The sequence below is a fragment of the Anolis carolinensis genome, chromosome 5 (genome assembly GCF_035594765.1).
Source record: "Anolis carolinensis isolate JA03-04 chromosome 5, rAnoCar3.1.pri, whole genome shotgun sequence".
Lineage (NCBI taxonomy): Eukaryota > Metazoa > Chordata > Lepidosauria > Squamata > Dactyloidae > Anolis > Anolis carolinensis.
The window spans coordinates 161,433,839-161,451,624 of record NC_085845.1 but is presented as its reverse complement, the minus strand read 5'-3'; the positions used below and the strand labels follow the sequence as shown (position 1 = coordinate 161,451,624).

At 36.8% G+C, this 17,786-nt stretch overlaps 1 protein-coding gene across 6 annotated transcripts in view; it reads left to right on the top strand.

Annotated features, from left to right (window-relative positions):
• c5h12orf50 (chromosome 5 C12orf50 homolog) overlaps positions 1-17,229 on the top strand; it is a 34,949-nt gene extending 17,720 nt beyond the window's left edge. For 3 of the 6 annotated variants that reach the window (XM_016993755.2, XM_062982793.1, XM_008110892.3), the window contains 9 exons: positions 697-855; positions 1,520-1,597; positions 1,695-1,808; positions 4,017-4,127; positions 5,923-6,030; positions 7,552-7,659; positions 8,468-8,671; positions 15,935-16,024; positions 16,983-17,229. In XM_016993755.2, the coding sequence (XP_016849244.1) occupies positions 697-855; positions 1,520-1,597; positions 1,695-1,808; positions 4,017-4,127; positions 5,923-6,030; positions 7,552-7,659; positions 8,468-8,671; positions 15,935-16,024; positions 16,983-17,008 (998 nt within the window). In that variant the 3' untranslated portion in view covers positions 17,009-17,229. Of the gene's footprint in view, positions 1-683; positions 856-1,519; positions 1,598-1,694; positions 1,809-4,016; positions 4,128-5,922; positions 6,031-7,551; positions 7,660-8,467; positions 8,672-15,934; positions 16,025-16,982 lie in introns of those variants that run through there. The other 3 variants (XM_062982795.1, XM_062982794.1, XM_016993756.2) reach the window with 3 other exon arrangements.
• The last annotated feature ends 557 nt before the right edge of the window (positions 17,230-17,786 follow it).

The following is a 17,786-nucleotide window of genomic DNA, read 5'->3' as shown; positions in this document are numbered from 1 at the left end:
AGGGGGATTCCAATATACAGATGTTATTCTGAGAGTAAAAGAATATCTTGCTAGCTTGCTTCTATAACCTATAATTTTTCTTAAACTTACGAGCATTTAAACATCCAGTATCTTTTCCTTATTACCAACTGTACCATGTGAAAGCTGGATTGAATGTTCAAAGATGAGAGAATGAAAAACAATAAAAATAAATTATGTATTGTGTAACTTAAGGAGTTGCTAACATGTAGTCAAAAGATGGATGTTTAATTTTATATTTAATCATGAGAGTATGGTAGAGAATAGATTTTGCTGAATGAAAAAATGCATGTGGATAATGTTGAGTTGAAATTGGAAAGAAATCATCTTGAGTATTCCAGGAAAGATCCACATATGAATTACTGTCATATATTTTTTTCCTGAAAAATGTATGTGCATTTTCCCTCTTTATAAAAGGCTCCATTTGTATTATTACTGAAAAAGCAAGAAAGAGACACTTTTTTCTCAACTGTAACTAGGGAGAAAAGTGTTGGAAAATATGTGGCCAAAAACTGTAAGAATAGTGCTTAGTATGGGTAATGGATGTAGTATGCAAGTAATATGACTGTTTACCAAATAAGTGTAATGTTTTTGAAAGAGATTTAGTGTAATTGTATTTGATTATTTTGGCATTTTACTCAACAGTTTTATACTGAACTTTAAAGTTCCTTCCTGTAGATGCTACATTACAAAAAGAAGTTGAGGAAGGGATTTTACATCTTGACCAAAATCAAGATTCCACAAAAGGTCAAGAAAATACATTAAGACCTATTCACCCACCATTGATTATTACCATCAGTCTTGAAGAAGATGACGAAGAAGAACAAGAAGAAAAATGTAAATACTTTATCAGACTTCTATGTCTGACTTTTCAATGTTTCTAGAAAACCAAATCCTCCTAGAAACAACTGCCCTAAAAACAAGGGTCTCTTGTAACACTAAATAATTCCTATGATGACAGCAGGCCTTTCTGAGATCAATGAAATTGTATTTACAAGATCTTTCCAGAGCACCATTTTATTAAAAAAATAAAATATTTGTTGGTCCACATCTTCTCATTTGCATTCTAAAATGCAAAATTGCATTCTTAACAACTCTTTGTTAAGGAAAATTGTTGGCATTGGTGAAACTGCTCTTTTCAGATCTTTTCAGTTTAATGCTATTTCTAAAATAAATTGGAAATTGATAATGGGACTAAAATGGCTGTGAATCCAGATTTGAAACAACCCAATGTAATATATATATATATATATATATATATATATATATATATATATATATATCTCCAGTTGGTAAAAACCCTGACATTTGGGATTCCACAGATGAGACATGAAATCTTCTCTTTTAAAGCCTGACATAGTATTTCAGCAGTGAAAGTTCAGTTATAACATACTATAAATGTAATTCCAGTATAATTTTGTTTTGTATTGTGCAGGAAGAAAACTTGTAAAATTTTAATTCAGGTGAGGTTTTTTCTTTTTTAAAAATATATTTCTTACAGATGCATCTTATTTACTATCAAAAACACCAGAAGACATAGAAGAAGAAAGGGCAATAAAGGAGATGTGTTATAAATCTGGTAAGAATCTTGTTAAAGATTTCCACAATTCCCCCTTTCTTTTCTTTGTTGATATCACTGGTAATTTCTCTTTTTTGACTTCTTGGGGCTGTTTCAGGAGAATATTACAGAATTCAGACGTCTCAGGAAAATCACTTAACAAAAAACAAAACACTGGGGCTAGAGAATGAATTCTTCAAACACGTGGAAACTGGCAGAGATTTACAGGAAGGTAACTACTGGAAAAATAGAACTTTGAACAGAGGGTGGTTTGATTGTTATATTTTTTTAAAGGATAAGTAGAATTATTATGTAACAATTTTAAACACAGAGACGACCACACATTTAAAAGATGTATATCTGTGTGTGCATATATAATAACAAGGTTTTAAAATATATCTACACACAAACATAAATGCATATATATAGAAAATCTTGGATCTCACCTTTCTTAGTGACAACCAAGGTTCCTTGGTCCAATCTTTGGCATTTCCAGTGAAAACGATCAGGGATCAGGTAATATGAGATCTACCTGAAACCCGGAGGAATCTTCCTGACAGTTGGAGATTCAAGTCAGTCAGAATAAATAACACTAGAGCAAGTAGCTTTTCTTGTTTCTAAATATTTAAAACTGACAACATCACTGTTATAGCTTTCTTGGACTACAATGCTACAAATAATTACCTATGAGTCAGGTCAATCCAGCACAATGCACCTTAGTCCTGAGTAAATGTGCATAGAACTGTGCTGCTGCATTGAAGTGTGTTTGCATGGATTTGTGCAGCTTGGGTGGGAAGCAGAAAAGCTACATCACTCTATCTACCCTTAACAACTCATTTGGCCCATCTCTCAACTGATGAAGGAACCTTTGGCATATTGGCTCTAGGAACTCCAACTATTATTTTCAGGAGCAGCAGTAAGTTGTTTATGATCAGACTAGAGCAAAATGTGTTGGCAATAATGGGTTGGCATATGGGGATAATGACTTCACAACTGAAACAAATGTGTCTGTAAACTGTAAAATAAAAAGGATTGTATTAAATATAATTCGGGAAAAAGATTGCTTTGTAGTCTCAAATAGGAGTTATGATGTGAAAAAGTGGTGTTCCTGTTGCGGACAGCTCATTTTCAGAGCTTTTGTTCCAGCTCTCTTATTCTATCATCATTATTCTATCATATAGTTCTGTCATCACCACATCAGAGGTTAAGATTTTGAAATTATGGGGATAAAATAAAATCAACACCTGACCCTAATCACATTTGGCCCGTTCATGTCCCACAGCCTTTGAAAAAGAAAGCAGAATTAGAAATACATATAATATTGATAATATTTTATTGTAATACAATATCATACTAATAATAATACAATATAATATTAATTATATATTATATATTACATGCAATATTACTAATATTACAATATAGTGGTATAGTTCAATATAGTAATACAGTAGAGTCTCACTTATCCAACACTCGCTTATCCAACGTTCTGGATTATCCAACGCATTTTTGGAGTCAATGTTTTCAATATATCGTGATATTTTGGTGCGAAATTCGTAAATACAGTAATTATTACATAGCATTACTGCATATTGAACTACTTTTTCTGTCAAATTTGTTGTATAACATGATGTTTTGGTGCTTAATTTATAAAATCATAACCTAATTTGATGTTTAATAGGCTTCTCCTTAATCTCTCCTTATTATCCAACATATTCGCTTATCCAACGTTCTGCTGGCCCGTTTATGTTGGATAAGTGAGACTCTACTGTATATATTGCTAATATTGTGCTATGCTATGTATGTACAGTACATATAATTTGTAAGCTGCTTCAGGGTGAGAAGGGTGGGATATAAATGTAGTAAATAAATAAAACTAATAAAAATGCTGCAAAGGTAAGAGAATTGGACTTCTTTGCCACCCACCTCTCCATTATAATTATACTGTCATGATTTGAATTGCAGGACTTGCAGTATCTTGTGCTAGCTGAGCTACCTTTCTGCTGCTTGACCTGGCATTCTGTTTGCACTAACATATTCTGCTGCATGATCTCTGCTGGCACAATTTCTCTGATGGCTGAGGTCCATCAGAAGAGCTAAAAGAGTATGGGGCTGGGTAGTGGGAGGAAGTCAGTTATGCCAGAGTGAAATCTTCCCTTGCCAAGAAGCACAATACCAGGAAAAAATTCAGTAGGGTAATAATTTGCAACATCCCTAGCATGAGTCAAGTTTGAATTCAATATAAATTCAGTTGGCCCTTCAGCAAAGCTGGTTCTCAATCATCTTGCTGAGTTAGAATTGTTTTCTAAACTCATTTTGTGATGCCTAAATTGCAGATGAGGGATGTAGCAATGGATACAAATCAAAAACACATGCGATGGAAAACTGTCTATTAAATAAAATTTAATGAGTTCACTGATTACCTTATTTGCCTTTCCAGGTGATGGTGTTGCAGTTCCATCAAAGTTTAATATTATTGAGCGCCAATCAGAGATAGCATCATCTTTTGACAGTAACTATATATCTGATCTCAGTGCTTTTGAAAATGGAGGTAAGTATTTAGAAGATATTTTCAGTGCTTCATTTCTTATAATAGAAAGGGAATCTGAATTGAAAAGTACAACATTTTGTAATTTAAGGGATGCACACACACACACATTTTTTGCACCAAAGTTACTTAAATAGCCCACCCACCATTATTCAAATAAGCAAATGTACCTATATTAATTCTATCCTATATTATTTTTGCTCTCAAATATGGTAATCCTGTCCAGGCTTTTCCGGCTTCTCATATTACACGGAATATTGCCTATTTGCCTTACTTTATAATAATATAATATAATAAGACATTATTTATAGACCGTCCTATCTCCCTGAAGAGACTCAGGGTGGTTTCCAACATATATGGCAAACATTCAATGCTGACAAAAAGACATATAGCAAATCACATAAAAAACATGACAAATTACAGTACATCTAAAACTTTCTTTTAAAAAATGGGAATTGGGATTTTTCAGATGTCAAATGTTGTTCCCAATATCCAGTTCCATCCTTACACAGCAGAAAATACTCCATACATGCAATTGGGCCTATTATATGGACAGTATTGGCATTTGTGGGGAGAAATGCAAACAAAAAATTGCATCTAGGCAGCAGCAAAAAAGACTAGAGAGAAAACCAAAAGTCACTGGATTTTATGTAATAAGTTCTTTAACTGATGTTAGAGAACCTTTCCAATAGAAAACTGAAACTTGTATAGCCTTTTATAGATCAAGGAGGACAGAGAGCAGTCAAAGGCTATCCTTCAAAATATGTAAGGCACTTACTTATTTTTTTTATTAATAATACTAACATGAAATTGCCTTTTCCTCTCCTTCCCTTCTTCTATTTCTGAAAAAAATGGGCTTGTCCTTATTTTTTTTCTATTGGAACACATCACAGTTCAATAATATATCAAACTGTGGAACTACTTCAACATTCTATTTTGGAATGAAGAAACAGAGCCAAACCAAACCATGTATCTGTGCCAGAATCAATAGCTCACCAGTTTCTTTTTTTTTAAAATGTTGTCAACCTTTTTTTTCTTTTTTCTAAATAAACTAATCAAAAACATCCATTATATCAACTGAAGGGGGCAACAGAATACTATGGTTGAGATCGCACATTGAATAGGCAGAATGTAATGTTCCCCCTTCACAGTTCCACATCCTGCTTCACCATTTGTCAAACCTTTGGACTAGTCTTTCCTGATCCTGTAGAGGGAAGGGGAGGGGGAGGCAATTCTGAGCATGAAGAAGCCCTTGCTGGGGTGGGCTGGGAAATGAGGATGCACTCACAGAGGGAATGCATCTTGGTTTTCTTTCTATTGGGAGCTCGGAACAACTACATGTTTACCGTCTGAATTGTCTTTTGCTATTCTCCTCTCACCACAAAGGAGCAGAAGCAATATGCTTCCCTGGGACTTGCTGTTTTCAATAGAGTGCAAAGGGCTGGAAAATCTCTCTGTCCAGTCCAGTAAGAGACATACATTTATATAAGTCACACTTTGTGCAAGTGTGCCACTAACAGGATGCCACCCTCTTCCTCCATGCCTCCAAAAATAGAAAAATGAAAGTTAGGCATATTAGCATTTAAACCTTGGGTGGGAATGTCATTTTTTAAAAGAAAAAGTTTCCTATTTTGAATAATTTTGTTCTCAAGTTTTCTCTATTTGAGTGTCCATTCCCCTTTCCACTGGCTATAAATATATTAATTTAGTTATGTGGAAGACTACTGTTCATTTCTTTCTTTTGTAATTTTATGTATTTGTTTTCTTTGTTAAATCTCTAATGTTCCCTGCCCCACAGGAGGTGATTGTTATTTGCCACACAGAAGTATATTTGTTGGTGAGATACAAAGCAAAATGTTCAGTGGAAAGAAAGCATTTACTGTGCTGAAGTGTACAGATATTAAAGGTATTTAGAAATCATGTCTCATTTGTGGAAATTTCCTTTTACAAATCACTTTTTCCTATGCAATTTCAAAATACAATTTGGCAGGGCATCTATTTGATTTATCTAATATGTTTTCAGAGACTTCAACTGCACTGGTGGTTAATTTCATTCACACTTAACACTCAGTTTGTTCTTTCCAGCTATGGCACATTCCATTCTCTTTGGTGCCAAATTAAGCTCTTGGGTTCAGAAGGATCAGTGAGTTAATTACCATGCTCATCTTCTTCTGTCCTATGGACTATTTCAACTTCCCAAGACATTAGGAAAAGATTGTGTTGGGCAACTCATCAGATGAGCTCTATATTGAACAGCTGGCTGACTTTCATAGCATATTTGAATTTGTGAAGTAATCTGCTGGATTATTATGTCATTTTTCACAACAAGTAATACCACAAAGGCATCACTATTAACCCAAGTAGTGACATGGATATTTTCTTGGGAGCAAAAATATTAATGCCCCTAAATAGTGTCAGCTCGTCTGCTGGGGAGTCTTTTTTGAATGGTTCCAGTGCTTCTTTACTGTTGCTGCTGTTCATTTGCCTGCTTGTCCTTCTGGAAGTAATTAGTAGCCAGAGAGAAGGTTAACAGGGTTTATTTTGCCTTCTCTGTGTTTTTGCCATGTCTATCACATGTGGGGAGCAAGTTGAGATATCTTCTAGATGACCAGATAAATCACATTGGCCAGGAGTGTGCACCAGCTGCACCTATCCTTAAAGATTTCTAGTGTAAATGTAATGATGCATGCCTTATTTACATCCCATTTGGATTTCTGTAATGTACTCAGTGCAAGATGGCCTTCAAAAACATTAAGAAGCTTTAACTGGTCTAACATACTATGGAGAGGGCTGGTTACAGAGAACACAGGATTCTCTCGTTATACCATATTTATTGGATGTTGTTTGTTTTGGAACACAAGCCATAACTAGCATAACTTTAAAATCCCTGTGCAACTACCTATTTGTTTAAAGGACCCATTTTCTCCTACATGAGCTTGCCTGGCCCCAGAGATTTTCTTGAGAGGGATGGTGTTGAGGCTTTTCTCAGATCTATCATCCTTTGGGTCATGTTTGATAGGAGCATGACTGACAGAAGACCTTCCTTCTTTGTGGTTCTTTCTGGACTGTGGAACTCCTTACCAAGGGAGACCAGGGTGAACACTGAGCCCAGTCTTGCAGTGTCCTAGTGCAACACACAAATCACCACAAAATGTTCACTCTCATTTAACAGTACTGTTTTTTAATTATATTTTAAAGAATGTTTATGGAGAAAATGATTTTCAAAGCAGTACTTCTGAACATAGTTCTTGGACCACATTCTAATTCACTGGTGCAGCAAAGCAGGGCTTGCCTTGCCTTGCTAGACACATTTGTTCTTTATTGTGTGCATATGTGTGAACCAGTTCTGTGACTTGAGATGCATTTACTTTCCTTCTCATTGGTGTAGAACTGAACAACAGAATGATGTCAGTTTTGTTCTCTTTAGCTACAAACCATGCGGAAAGTATAAAGAAACATCATTTTAAAGGAGTCAAGAAAAAGAAATGGCTACCTGATGAATCCAAAAACATACCTATTCCTTTGACGACAAAAGGTATGAGTATTTTGAGCAATCAATTTAATAGCTAATAAAATTAACTGGTCATAGTTTATTAAATGAGACTAACAGTTAAAAGGAATTTGTCTCTATTTCCAGAGGTGGGCAAGCTCCAATGATTTGACTAATGAGTTGTTCCCAAGATCCTCTTGGATTGCACTGACTGTTTCAGTTTCAAACCTCCATGCTCTTGAGAAGTGGTTCTAAAACTTTGGTCTCCCAGATGTTTTTGACTTTAACTCCCAGTTGTCCCAGACAATCTTGGTTAGTGATCAGGGAATGTGGTTGTTCAATACATCTGGAACAGTAAAGTATGAAAACCCTGCTCTAGAGGGACATATCAAGGGAACACACCTTGTTCTAGAAAAAGAAACTTTGCTCTAGATCAGGAATAGGTAAATTTCGTTCCTCCAAGTGTGTTGGACTTCAATTCCCACAATTCCTAGCTGCCTACTGGCGGTTAGGAATTGTGGGAGTTAAAGTTCAAAGAGATAATTACTAATACTGGTAGCTTCCAGAACTAGTGGTTCTCACTCTTGAGAGAAAAAAACTGAGATAAAGTTAAATAGTAGAAAAGCAGTCTTTGGGTGTATATGCAGCTCATAGATTTCATGTTTTTATATTCCATTAATTCTGAAAATCCCATCAAATCCACCTAGCAATATTGATGAACAATTGGAATTGTAGTCCAAAAGCATCAAGGGTGTCACATGTTCCCCAGCTTTTTGCTATAAAATGAACAACACTAAGTAGCTTTTTGTACTTTTGGTGGGGAAAATATTGATTCTTGTATTATTTCTTGCAGCAATGCATACTTCAAATCCTAAAAGTAAAGGGAATTCCCAACAAAATGATCAAAGCAAGAATGCTGAGAATGCTTCTTATGTTCCTTCTCAGAGAGCCAATGGGAGAAGCATATCCTTGAGTTCTGCCATGGCTGGAAGGTCACCAAATCTGAACTATGGTAAAGTTGGTGTAGGCAAAGAATCCAAGATTAATTTAGCTACAGGTAAGAACCTAATTTCATAGGATCACTTGTTGGTATTGGGGCTTTTTTGTTAACCAGATTGTATTAGCTCAATTAGAAATAAATAACACAGTAAGTTTGCCTTTCTAAAGTATTTTCAGTTGAGGCACCCATTATAAAATGTCATTCCTGGTTTCTGGGTGCATATTTTTCCTTTTTTAAAAAATGACATCAGGACATCTTTTTAATAGCTTCAGGCTTTATTTTGCTGTACTTCTAAGTATTATTGGTTGCTTTTTCTATCTAATAAACTTTTAATTGTGATTTCCAGTCTAGTAAATTGACCTGGAATAAATTAAAAGAAGTATAAAAGTATATTAAATAAACATTGGAAATATTTTTTCCAATCCCTGTCTGTAGTTAAATGTATATAGAGTTAAATATACATAGAGTTAAAGGAAATGGACAATTTATGTGAAATATATATCTTTTATTCAGAATTGTAACAGGAGGTGTGTATGTAATATATATAAACATGTCTAAAGATTTGAAGTGAAAAATCAAACATTTGCAATTTATTTTAAAACACTTAAGATCCGGTTATTCCAGGTGTTAGTGGTTCTCTTCTCACATGCTCACTTGAATAAATTTAGAAACACATACAAACTGGCAAAACATATTTGGTTAATTGCTAGACTTCAAACTTCAACATTTTTATTGAAGTCTCATTTAAATTATAATGAACTGTCTATTGAGGCCAGTTCTGGTTGTAGTGAAGATCTTGGAGTCCTCGTGGACAACAAGTTAAACATGAGCCTACAATGTGATGCGGCAGTGAAAAAAACCAATGGGATTCTGGCCTGCATAAATAGGGGTATAGCGTCTAGATCCAGGGAAGTCATGTTCCCCCTCTATTCTGCCTTGGTCAGGCCACACCTGGAATACTGTGTCCAATTCTGGGCACCACAGTTGAAGGGAGATGTTGACAAGCTGGAAAGCATCTAGAAGAGGGCGACTAAAATGATCAAGGGTCTGGAGAACTAGCCCTATGAGGAGCGGTTTAAAGAGCTGGGTATGTTTAGCCTGCAGAAGAGAAGGCTGAGAGGAGACATGATAGCCATACACAAATATGTGAGGGAGCAAGCTTGTTTGCTGCTGCCCTGGAGCAGTGGAACTCTCTCCCCTGGGCTGTGGTGGAGGCTCCTTCTTTGGAGGCTTTTAAGCAGAGGCTGGATGTCCATAGTTCAGTCCGTGTCATCTTTGCCATTTATTGATTAAAAAGCCTGGGCCCATAGCCATGTTTTTAGGGCTTTTCTGAGGCCAAACAAGGTTGGAATTTCTCTTGGGAGGGTGTTCCACAGCTGGGGAGTCACCACCGAGAAGGCCCTGTCCTTAGTTCCCACCAGCCGTGCCTCTGAGGCAGGCGGGACGGAGAGCAGGGCCTCTCCAGATGATCTCAGGGATCTTGCTGGCTCATAGGAGGAGATACGTTCGGACAAGTAGATTGGGCCAGAACCGTTTAGGGCTTTATAGGTCAAAACCAGCACTTTGAATTGGGCTCAGTAGAATATCGGCAGCCTATGGAGCTGGCTTAACAAGGAGGTGGTACGCTCCCTGTAAGTCGCCCCAGTTATTAATCTGGCTGCCGCCCATTGTACTAATTGGAGCTTCCGGGCCGTCTTCAAAGGCAACCCCATGTAGAGAGCGTTGCAGTAGTCCAAACGGGATGTAACCAGAGCATGGACCACCATGGCCAAGTCAGAACTCTCAAGGAATGGGCGCAGCTGGCGCACAAGTCTTAGTTGTGCGAATGCTCCCCTGGCCACCGCTGAAACCTGGGGCTCCAGGCTCAGCAATGAGTCCAGGAGAACACCCAGACTGCGAACCTGTGTCTTCAGGGGGAGTGTGACCCCGTCTAACACAGGCTGTAACCCTATTCCCTGTTCAGCCTTGCGACTGACCAGGAGGACCTCTGTCTGATGGCAGCAGTACTGTTGGTAAGGTCTCCCATGTTGCTGAGGAGTCATACTGAATGGGCTAAACAGCTCCTAGGCAGCAGCAGTAGTAAAGTGTGGCCCTAATGAGAGACCTCTCAGAGACAATGGTAGTGGGACCAAAATTGATGCTTGTTAGTACTGCACAGAAGGAGCCAAAGTAATCCTCCTTTAGAATATATTTTACCACAAAAGCCCTAAAATGAAGCAATACAAATTGAAAGGATTACAGTTAACCTCCTTTTGAAAGGCTTGGCTCTCTAGAAGCCAAGATGACTAAACTGAAACTGTTGTACTTTGACCATATCATAAGGAGACATGACTCACTACAAAAGACAATGTCGCACCTCGGCACTGGTTCACCTTGCTCCAATACAAACTTACCACAGCAGGCTTGAGTCTTTTCAGTTTATTGAAGAAAGATAGCAAAACTTATTAAAAATCAGAAAAACCAATTGCAAGTGCAATCCTTAAACACAGTTCAATGATTTCGTAGAAATTAGTCCAAAATTCCAAAAATAGCACAGTAAATCCAAGATAACTTGAATACATGAGCTTCAAAAATAATCCAAACACAGATTCTAGGCATGAGACGAGGCTTGAACAAGACAAGAGTTGATTCTCCAAAAGCAAGGTTGCTCTGACTGGAATCTTTCCCAAATTACATCTCTTTTAACCCTCCTTGCAAGACATAAACACTTTCCTGTGCACTCTTGTTTCACCGCGTCTGCCTGCAATTCTCACACTGTGATGGAGGCCTGATCTCAACTTTAATCTGGAATCTCTATCTAACAAGCATTCATCACTCCCATCCGAGCTTTGTTGACAATTTTCAGACTCCTGTAGAAGGTCATCCTTATCTTTGCTCGACTGAGAACTTAACACATTCCCTTCCGTCTGTTTTCCCAAGCCATCCTCAGCTCCAAAATCCACCTGCCTTTCTGAGTCAACAACATTCCCTGGGACAAACTGCAGCTCCACATTTCCTGGAACAAACTGCTGTTCCCCAAATCCCCTTTCATCATCATCAGACTGAACCAGAACAGACAATAATGCTTGATGGAATATAAGTCATTGGAAAAAGGGAAAGATTGACTTAATCAAGGAAACCATAGCATACTTCAAGACCTGTGCAGGGCTCTTGATGACAGCATGACTTGGAGATCTCTCATTCATACGGTCGCCATAAGTTGAAATTGAGATGATGGCAGTCCGAGCTGTGGTGGTACAGTGGGTTAAACCCTTGTGCTGGCTGAATTGCTGACCTGAACGTTGGGTTGCTGATCTGAAAGTTGCCGGTTCAAAAGTTGCTGGGTGAGCTCCCATCTGTCAGCTCTAGCTTCCCATACAGCGCATGAGAGAAGCCTCCCAGCAAGATGGTAACACATCCGGGCACCCCCTGGGCAATGTCTCTGTAGCCGGCCAATTCTCTCACACCAGAAGTGACTTGCAGTATGTTCTCAAGTTGCTTCTGACACACTAAAAAAATTGATGGCAGTTAACCACAAACAGCTGTCCAAAGTATAAGAACTATCTGGATAGAACTTTATTTGAGAACATCATAGGGCTAACATTAAAAAGGCAGGCTGACCTTGTAATCAAGACATACCAGAATGTAGTAGTGGAGAATTCGGCAAGACTGATGAAATATATCGGATGGTGCAGAAGAAACTCAGAATTTAAAGTACACGTCACATTTCAAATCCAAAGGGAGTTGCAAGAGTGTTTAAGTGAATGTTTATAGTTTAGAAATGTCTGAGCTGAAGTTGAAGCAAGGCTGGATGCAGGTATAGTGAGCTCAGATTAGAACCACAAACAGTGAAAGGACCATAAATCTCAGGCTTGTTTTCAGGACTCATTTGAGAAACTGGCAGTGATATAGAGAGCAGCAGTGAGGGCTATCCAGCTCATTGCTTGTGAGTGGAGCAGACTATTTATTTAGATGAAAAATACTCCTGCAGTCATTTGTGAAGGAAGATTTATTATTGCAAAGTTAGGAGAAAAATAAATAAACATTACAAAGGCTTAGGAATGCAAAAATATGGGTAACCTTAATGCCAATTGTAACATCCTGTAGTGGTTGTGAGAAAATCACATTGTGCAAGGCTAGAGCTTAAACTATTCAAGAAATCCAAAGGCCAGCTGAGCTTATACAAGGCTAACCAAGCCTATGTCGTAACTAAAGTCCCATGCTCTCCCATCCTGGTCTAACTTTGTGCTAGCATTGTGACTCTGTCCCTGGATTAGAGGAGGTTTTGATATGGTGTTAATCACCTTCTCCCTAATTCCAACCCTCTGTCTATTCTGTGACTCTTCTGTTAGCACATCATAGCCATTCTGCTGTCAGTTTGTTCTTTTAGCAGATTTCTAATATCAGATGGGAAAAGAGCAGCCTGGTAGCATTATGGTTTCAGGGTACTGGCTGAAGTTAGAAAAAACTGAATGGTGACCGGGATGGAATTAAAGCATATACCTCCATCCCCATGCTCTCCCAACTAGGACCTGAGTGTGATTTAGCACAAAGGTGTTTGTATCTGTGTTGCATTTATTGGTGGATCATTAAGCCAGGAATATGGGACACAGACATTGTATGGAGATGCCTGGGGACATCATGTTACTTGAAGCAAGATGAAGAATAGAATGTCAGCATTATGGTTTCTATACTTTCTTTTAGTACAATATCTGCAACACCAATACATGATCTAGAGGAAAATTCCACAAATGCTGACAGTGTGCTCTCTGGATGTGGCAATAGAGGGCCTAATGAAAGTCCACATCAGTCATTTGTGCAGTGGCCCACTGAGAATGGCAAGAATAGCTGATGTCGTTGGACACATTACTATTGAAAAATGTCTCCTACTCCCTGTCTTTAGGTCTCCTATTCCCTGAATTACCTGGTTAGCTGCGTTTCAGGTAAATTCTCTTGATCCCACCACCTTCCCTGGCTTGTCTGAAGGAAGCTTGGTTGGAGAATGGGAAATGAGACCCCAACAGGAATTGAGAGAAATAAATAAAAAAGATTTCCTGGTATCAGATATGGCAGGTAAAAGAACATTTTAAGACAGACAAACAAGTAGGATTTGAGGAGCAAAATACATTTTGGGAAAAAATAACACGAACAGACAGAAAAATAATAACAAAAATTTATAAAAAATTAGTAGAATGGGAAACAGAAAAAGAGGAGGAAAAATCACATATGACCAGATGGAATGAAAATATAGGCAGGAAGATTAGGAAAGAAGAATGGGAAGGAATTTGGAGGGAAAAACTGAAATATAGCTATGCAACAGATTTAAAGGAGAATTGGATTAAGATGGCCTATAGATGGCATATGACACCACAAAAATTAGGAAAATGTTATAAAAACTTTAAAAAAATTGCTGGAAGTGTGAGAAGATCGAGGGTACATACTATCATATGTGGTGGGGATGTGAAAAAGCCAAGATATATTGGAAGAAAATTAGGGGAGACATAGAAAAGATATTAGAGATAAAACTGCCAATGAAACCGGAAATATGGTTACTAGGGATAACGGAACAAAAACTAGAAAAAAATAAAGATAAATTATTATTCCTGCTAATGACGGCAGCAAGGATATGCTATGCGAGGATATGGAAGAATCCTGAAATCCCTAAAGAAGAAGAATGGTTGAAAAAAATACAAGATATAAAAAATATGGATAGGCTTACTTTCCTTCTATCAAAAAGTAAGGGAAATCCGATAAAAGAAACAAATTGGGACAATGTAACAAAATACCTAGAAGGAAAGATAAAACAATCAAAATAAATATAAAAATAAATAAAATAGCAAGATTATAGAATAAAAATGGAAAGACAGGAGACATATATAAAAGAAAAGAAATAAATAAATAAATAGATAAATAAATAAACAAAAACAAGGATAATATAAGAAGCAAAGGAAGTCAGGACAAAATGAAAATTAAGAAGGGAAATATTAAAAAACAGAAGATGTAAAAGGAAACCCCCCATCATGAATGGAAGAAAGACGGGAAGGAAGGACTCCAGAGAAACGAAACGAAACAAGGAAAAGATTGAAGAATGAAAAGGAAGGGAATCTCCAGGAAGATGCCCAGAAGTCCAATTTTATTTTATATATATTCTTTACTCTTTTTTTTCTTTCTTCTTTTTTTTCTTTTTTTTCTTTTCTCTTTTTTCTTTTTCTTTTTCTTTTTTTTCCTTTTCTATCTCACTATTAATCATGCTTATTATCGTATATCTATATTTTAATATGTAAATGGAAAATTTAATAAAGATTATTTTAAAAAAAGAAAAATGTCTCCTACTCCCTGTCTTTAGGTCTCCTACTCCCTGAATTACCTGGTTAGCTGCGTTTCAGGTAAATTCTCTTGATCCCACCACCTTCCCTGGCTTGTCTGAAGGAAGCTTGGTTGCCCCCCCCCCCCTCTTTTTGTTGGCAGGCAAAAACCTGCCTTTTAAGCAGAGGCTGTCAGGGGTACTTTGAGTGTGATTTTCCTGCTTCTTGGCAGGGGGTTGGACTGCATGGCCCATGAGGTCTTTTGCAACTCTATGATTCTATGATTCTTTTAATTTGGTTAGTGTAGAAGACTATGTAATGGGTTAGCTGTATTTTAAAGTTAATACCTTCTTTATATACTTTATTCTTAAATGTTTTAATTGGATTATTTGTTTAATTCTGTTAGACTTTTTCTACCATGTGTTGTTTTTAACTATTTTAATGTATCTTGTAAGCTACTTTTAGTCTCACATTAGAAAAAAAGCAGGAAATCAATCAATTAATTAAGTAAACAATTTTTTTAAAAAAATTGTGGGCTGAAAAGCCAACATATTTTTGAGTTAAGATTGTACTGCCTGCCTCTCTTAATGTCTTTTTGTTATTGCATTTATCACATCTACAACATGTCAACTTGACTCACTGTGTTATATTTTCAGATTTTGTTTTTACATTAACACACAATCATTTCTTCCACTTTTAGTGTGAAAAGAACTATATCCAAAGGAGGTAATATGTCTGCAAAACTTTATTTATTGTTTAAATATAAAGATTATTTAGAATAATTTGTTTCCAGGATATAGTTTATACCATGACTTCGTACATTGGTTAAAGGCCCTTTTGATTTTTGGTTGCTCCAGAAGAGAGAAGAGAATCCCTACTACTGAAACAACCAAAAAAGCAACATGGAGATATTAGATGCATGATATCCTGTATGTGCTGCTGACAGCATGCCAGCTTTGTGTGTGTGCATTCAACTAGATTGGCAGAATGAAAACTGTAAACAAAATTGTTTAATAGGCCGTATTTTCCTTTACAGACAGATGCACTTCAGCATGTAATATTCCATCTTGGAGAAAAAGAAGCCCACATATTAAAGTATATACCAAAGTTGAAAAAACTCATTCAGGTATTTTTATTGCTGGTATTCTATTGTTACTTGCCATCAGATTGACTTCGGTTTATGACAGTATTATAATCTGGGATTTCCAAGAGCCCTAGTCATCAACTCTTCTGTTCGGGTCTGGCAAATTTACATCAACCATGGCTCCTTTCTTTGAATTCACCCTTCAAATGTTTCTTAACTTGTTAAAAGTGAAAGCAGTCTACAATTGTTTTAAAAGATTTTAGCAGTTTCTTTTAACTGCACAGATTGTTTATTTAATTTTATAGTTAAGGCAGAACTCCCAGACTATGTTAAATGTTAGAACCTGTGCATTTGTTCTGGGATAAGAGCAACAAATACCAAAACGCAATGGCTAATAGCAGGTACATCACAGTTTTTTTTTCTTTCTTGATCAAACTGTTTAGAAGTAAAAGGACCAATTGCCATTTTAGGTCATCATGTTGAGCTTGGAGGGCAGACATACTATTTCTCCTCCGACTAACCTGTTTGCTGAATGAGAAACTGTATTTTCCAGTTTTCTCCTTAGTGAAATAATATGGAACTCAGGACGCAGCAAACTAGACAGTTATATTATTGCAGTGAAAGTACATACTGATTCTTACTGTTTATTGCTCTAGTTGTTTCTAGCTAATATTGTTGTAATGTGCCTTCAAATCATTTCTGATTCATGAAAACTCTATGGTGAATCTATTTCAGAGTTTTCTTGACAAGATTTGTTCGGAGAGAGATTGCTTTTGCTTTCCTTTGAGACTAAGAAGTTGTGACTTACCCAGGATCACTCAACTGATATTTGCTATCTTCCTAAAATCACATATCAGATGTGTGATATACCAGTAATTCATGTTCCATATCAAGATATTATCTAGGCCATTTGGTTTATATGGCTGTGGAACACTTTGATCCTTTATATCTCACATGCCTTATATCAGTATTTTCAGTCTTGTTCCTATCTTCATTTCAGAACCTCGAAGAAATGGAAGCAGATAAAATGGAAGCAAATTTGACAGATGAGGGGGAAAAAAAGAATTGATATATAGAAGTTATATATTGCTGCTCTTATGGTTTACCCTCAAAAGCATAAAACAAGCTGTGAATTCAAATGACATGCTCATCAAGAAATTAAACTGGAGATGCAAGGTGACAAATATTAACACTCCTAAGTGCAGAAGTACAGAGCTGGTAAAATGCATTAAACTGTGTAAATGAGGCATGCGGTTCTGAATGAGTTTTTTTATTGATGACATTTAATATAGTTTGAAAGTTTCAGATACTTAATGGGTACTATATTGTTAAGGTCTAAATGGCTTTAAAGAAGAGTTGCGAAAGACAAGTATTTAAAAGACACTTTCCCATGCCTTCTAGAACACAGATTTTTAACCTATGGGCCCCGACCTCAAATTGTGTCCCTAACTTCAATGTTGAGGTTATGAAACATTTGGCAACAGTAAATGTTTCTGAGCTCCACCAATTTATCCAAATTTGTAAGCATCAGGGTGCAGTGTTTACAGTGGGTTCTGCAGAAAATGCTTCAGCTGGGCAACTCACGATAATGACCACCAGATACAATTTGGAAGGGACACCTCCCCTGATAATATTTAGATACTGGCAATACTATAGTATGAAAATGAACCACAATTTACTGCTTCTCCATGTTTAGGACACCAATGTCTGATTCAGCATGTCAAATTCTAAAAGTGCTTATTTCGGGCTTTTCTAAACAATAGAAATATAACTGATTGGAAATATACATGCATGATTTTACATG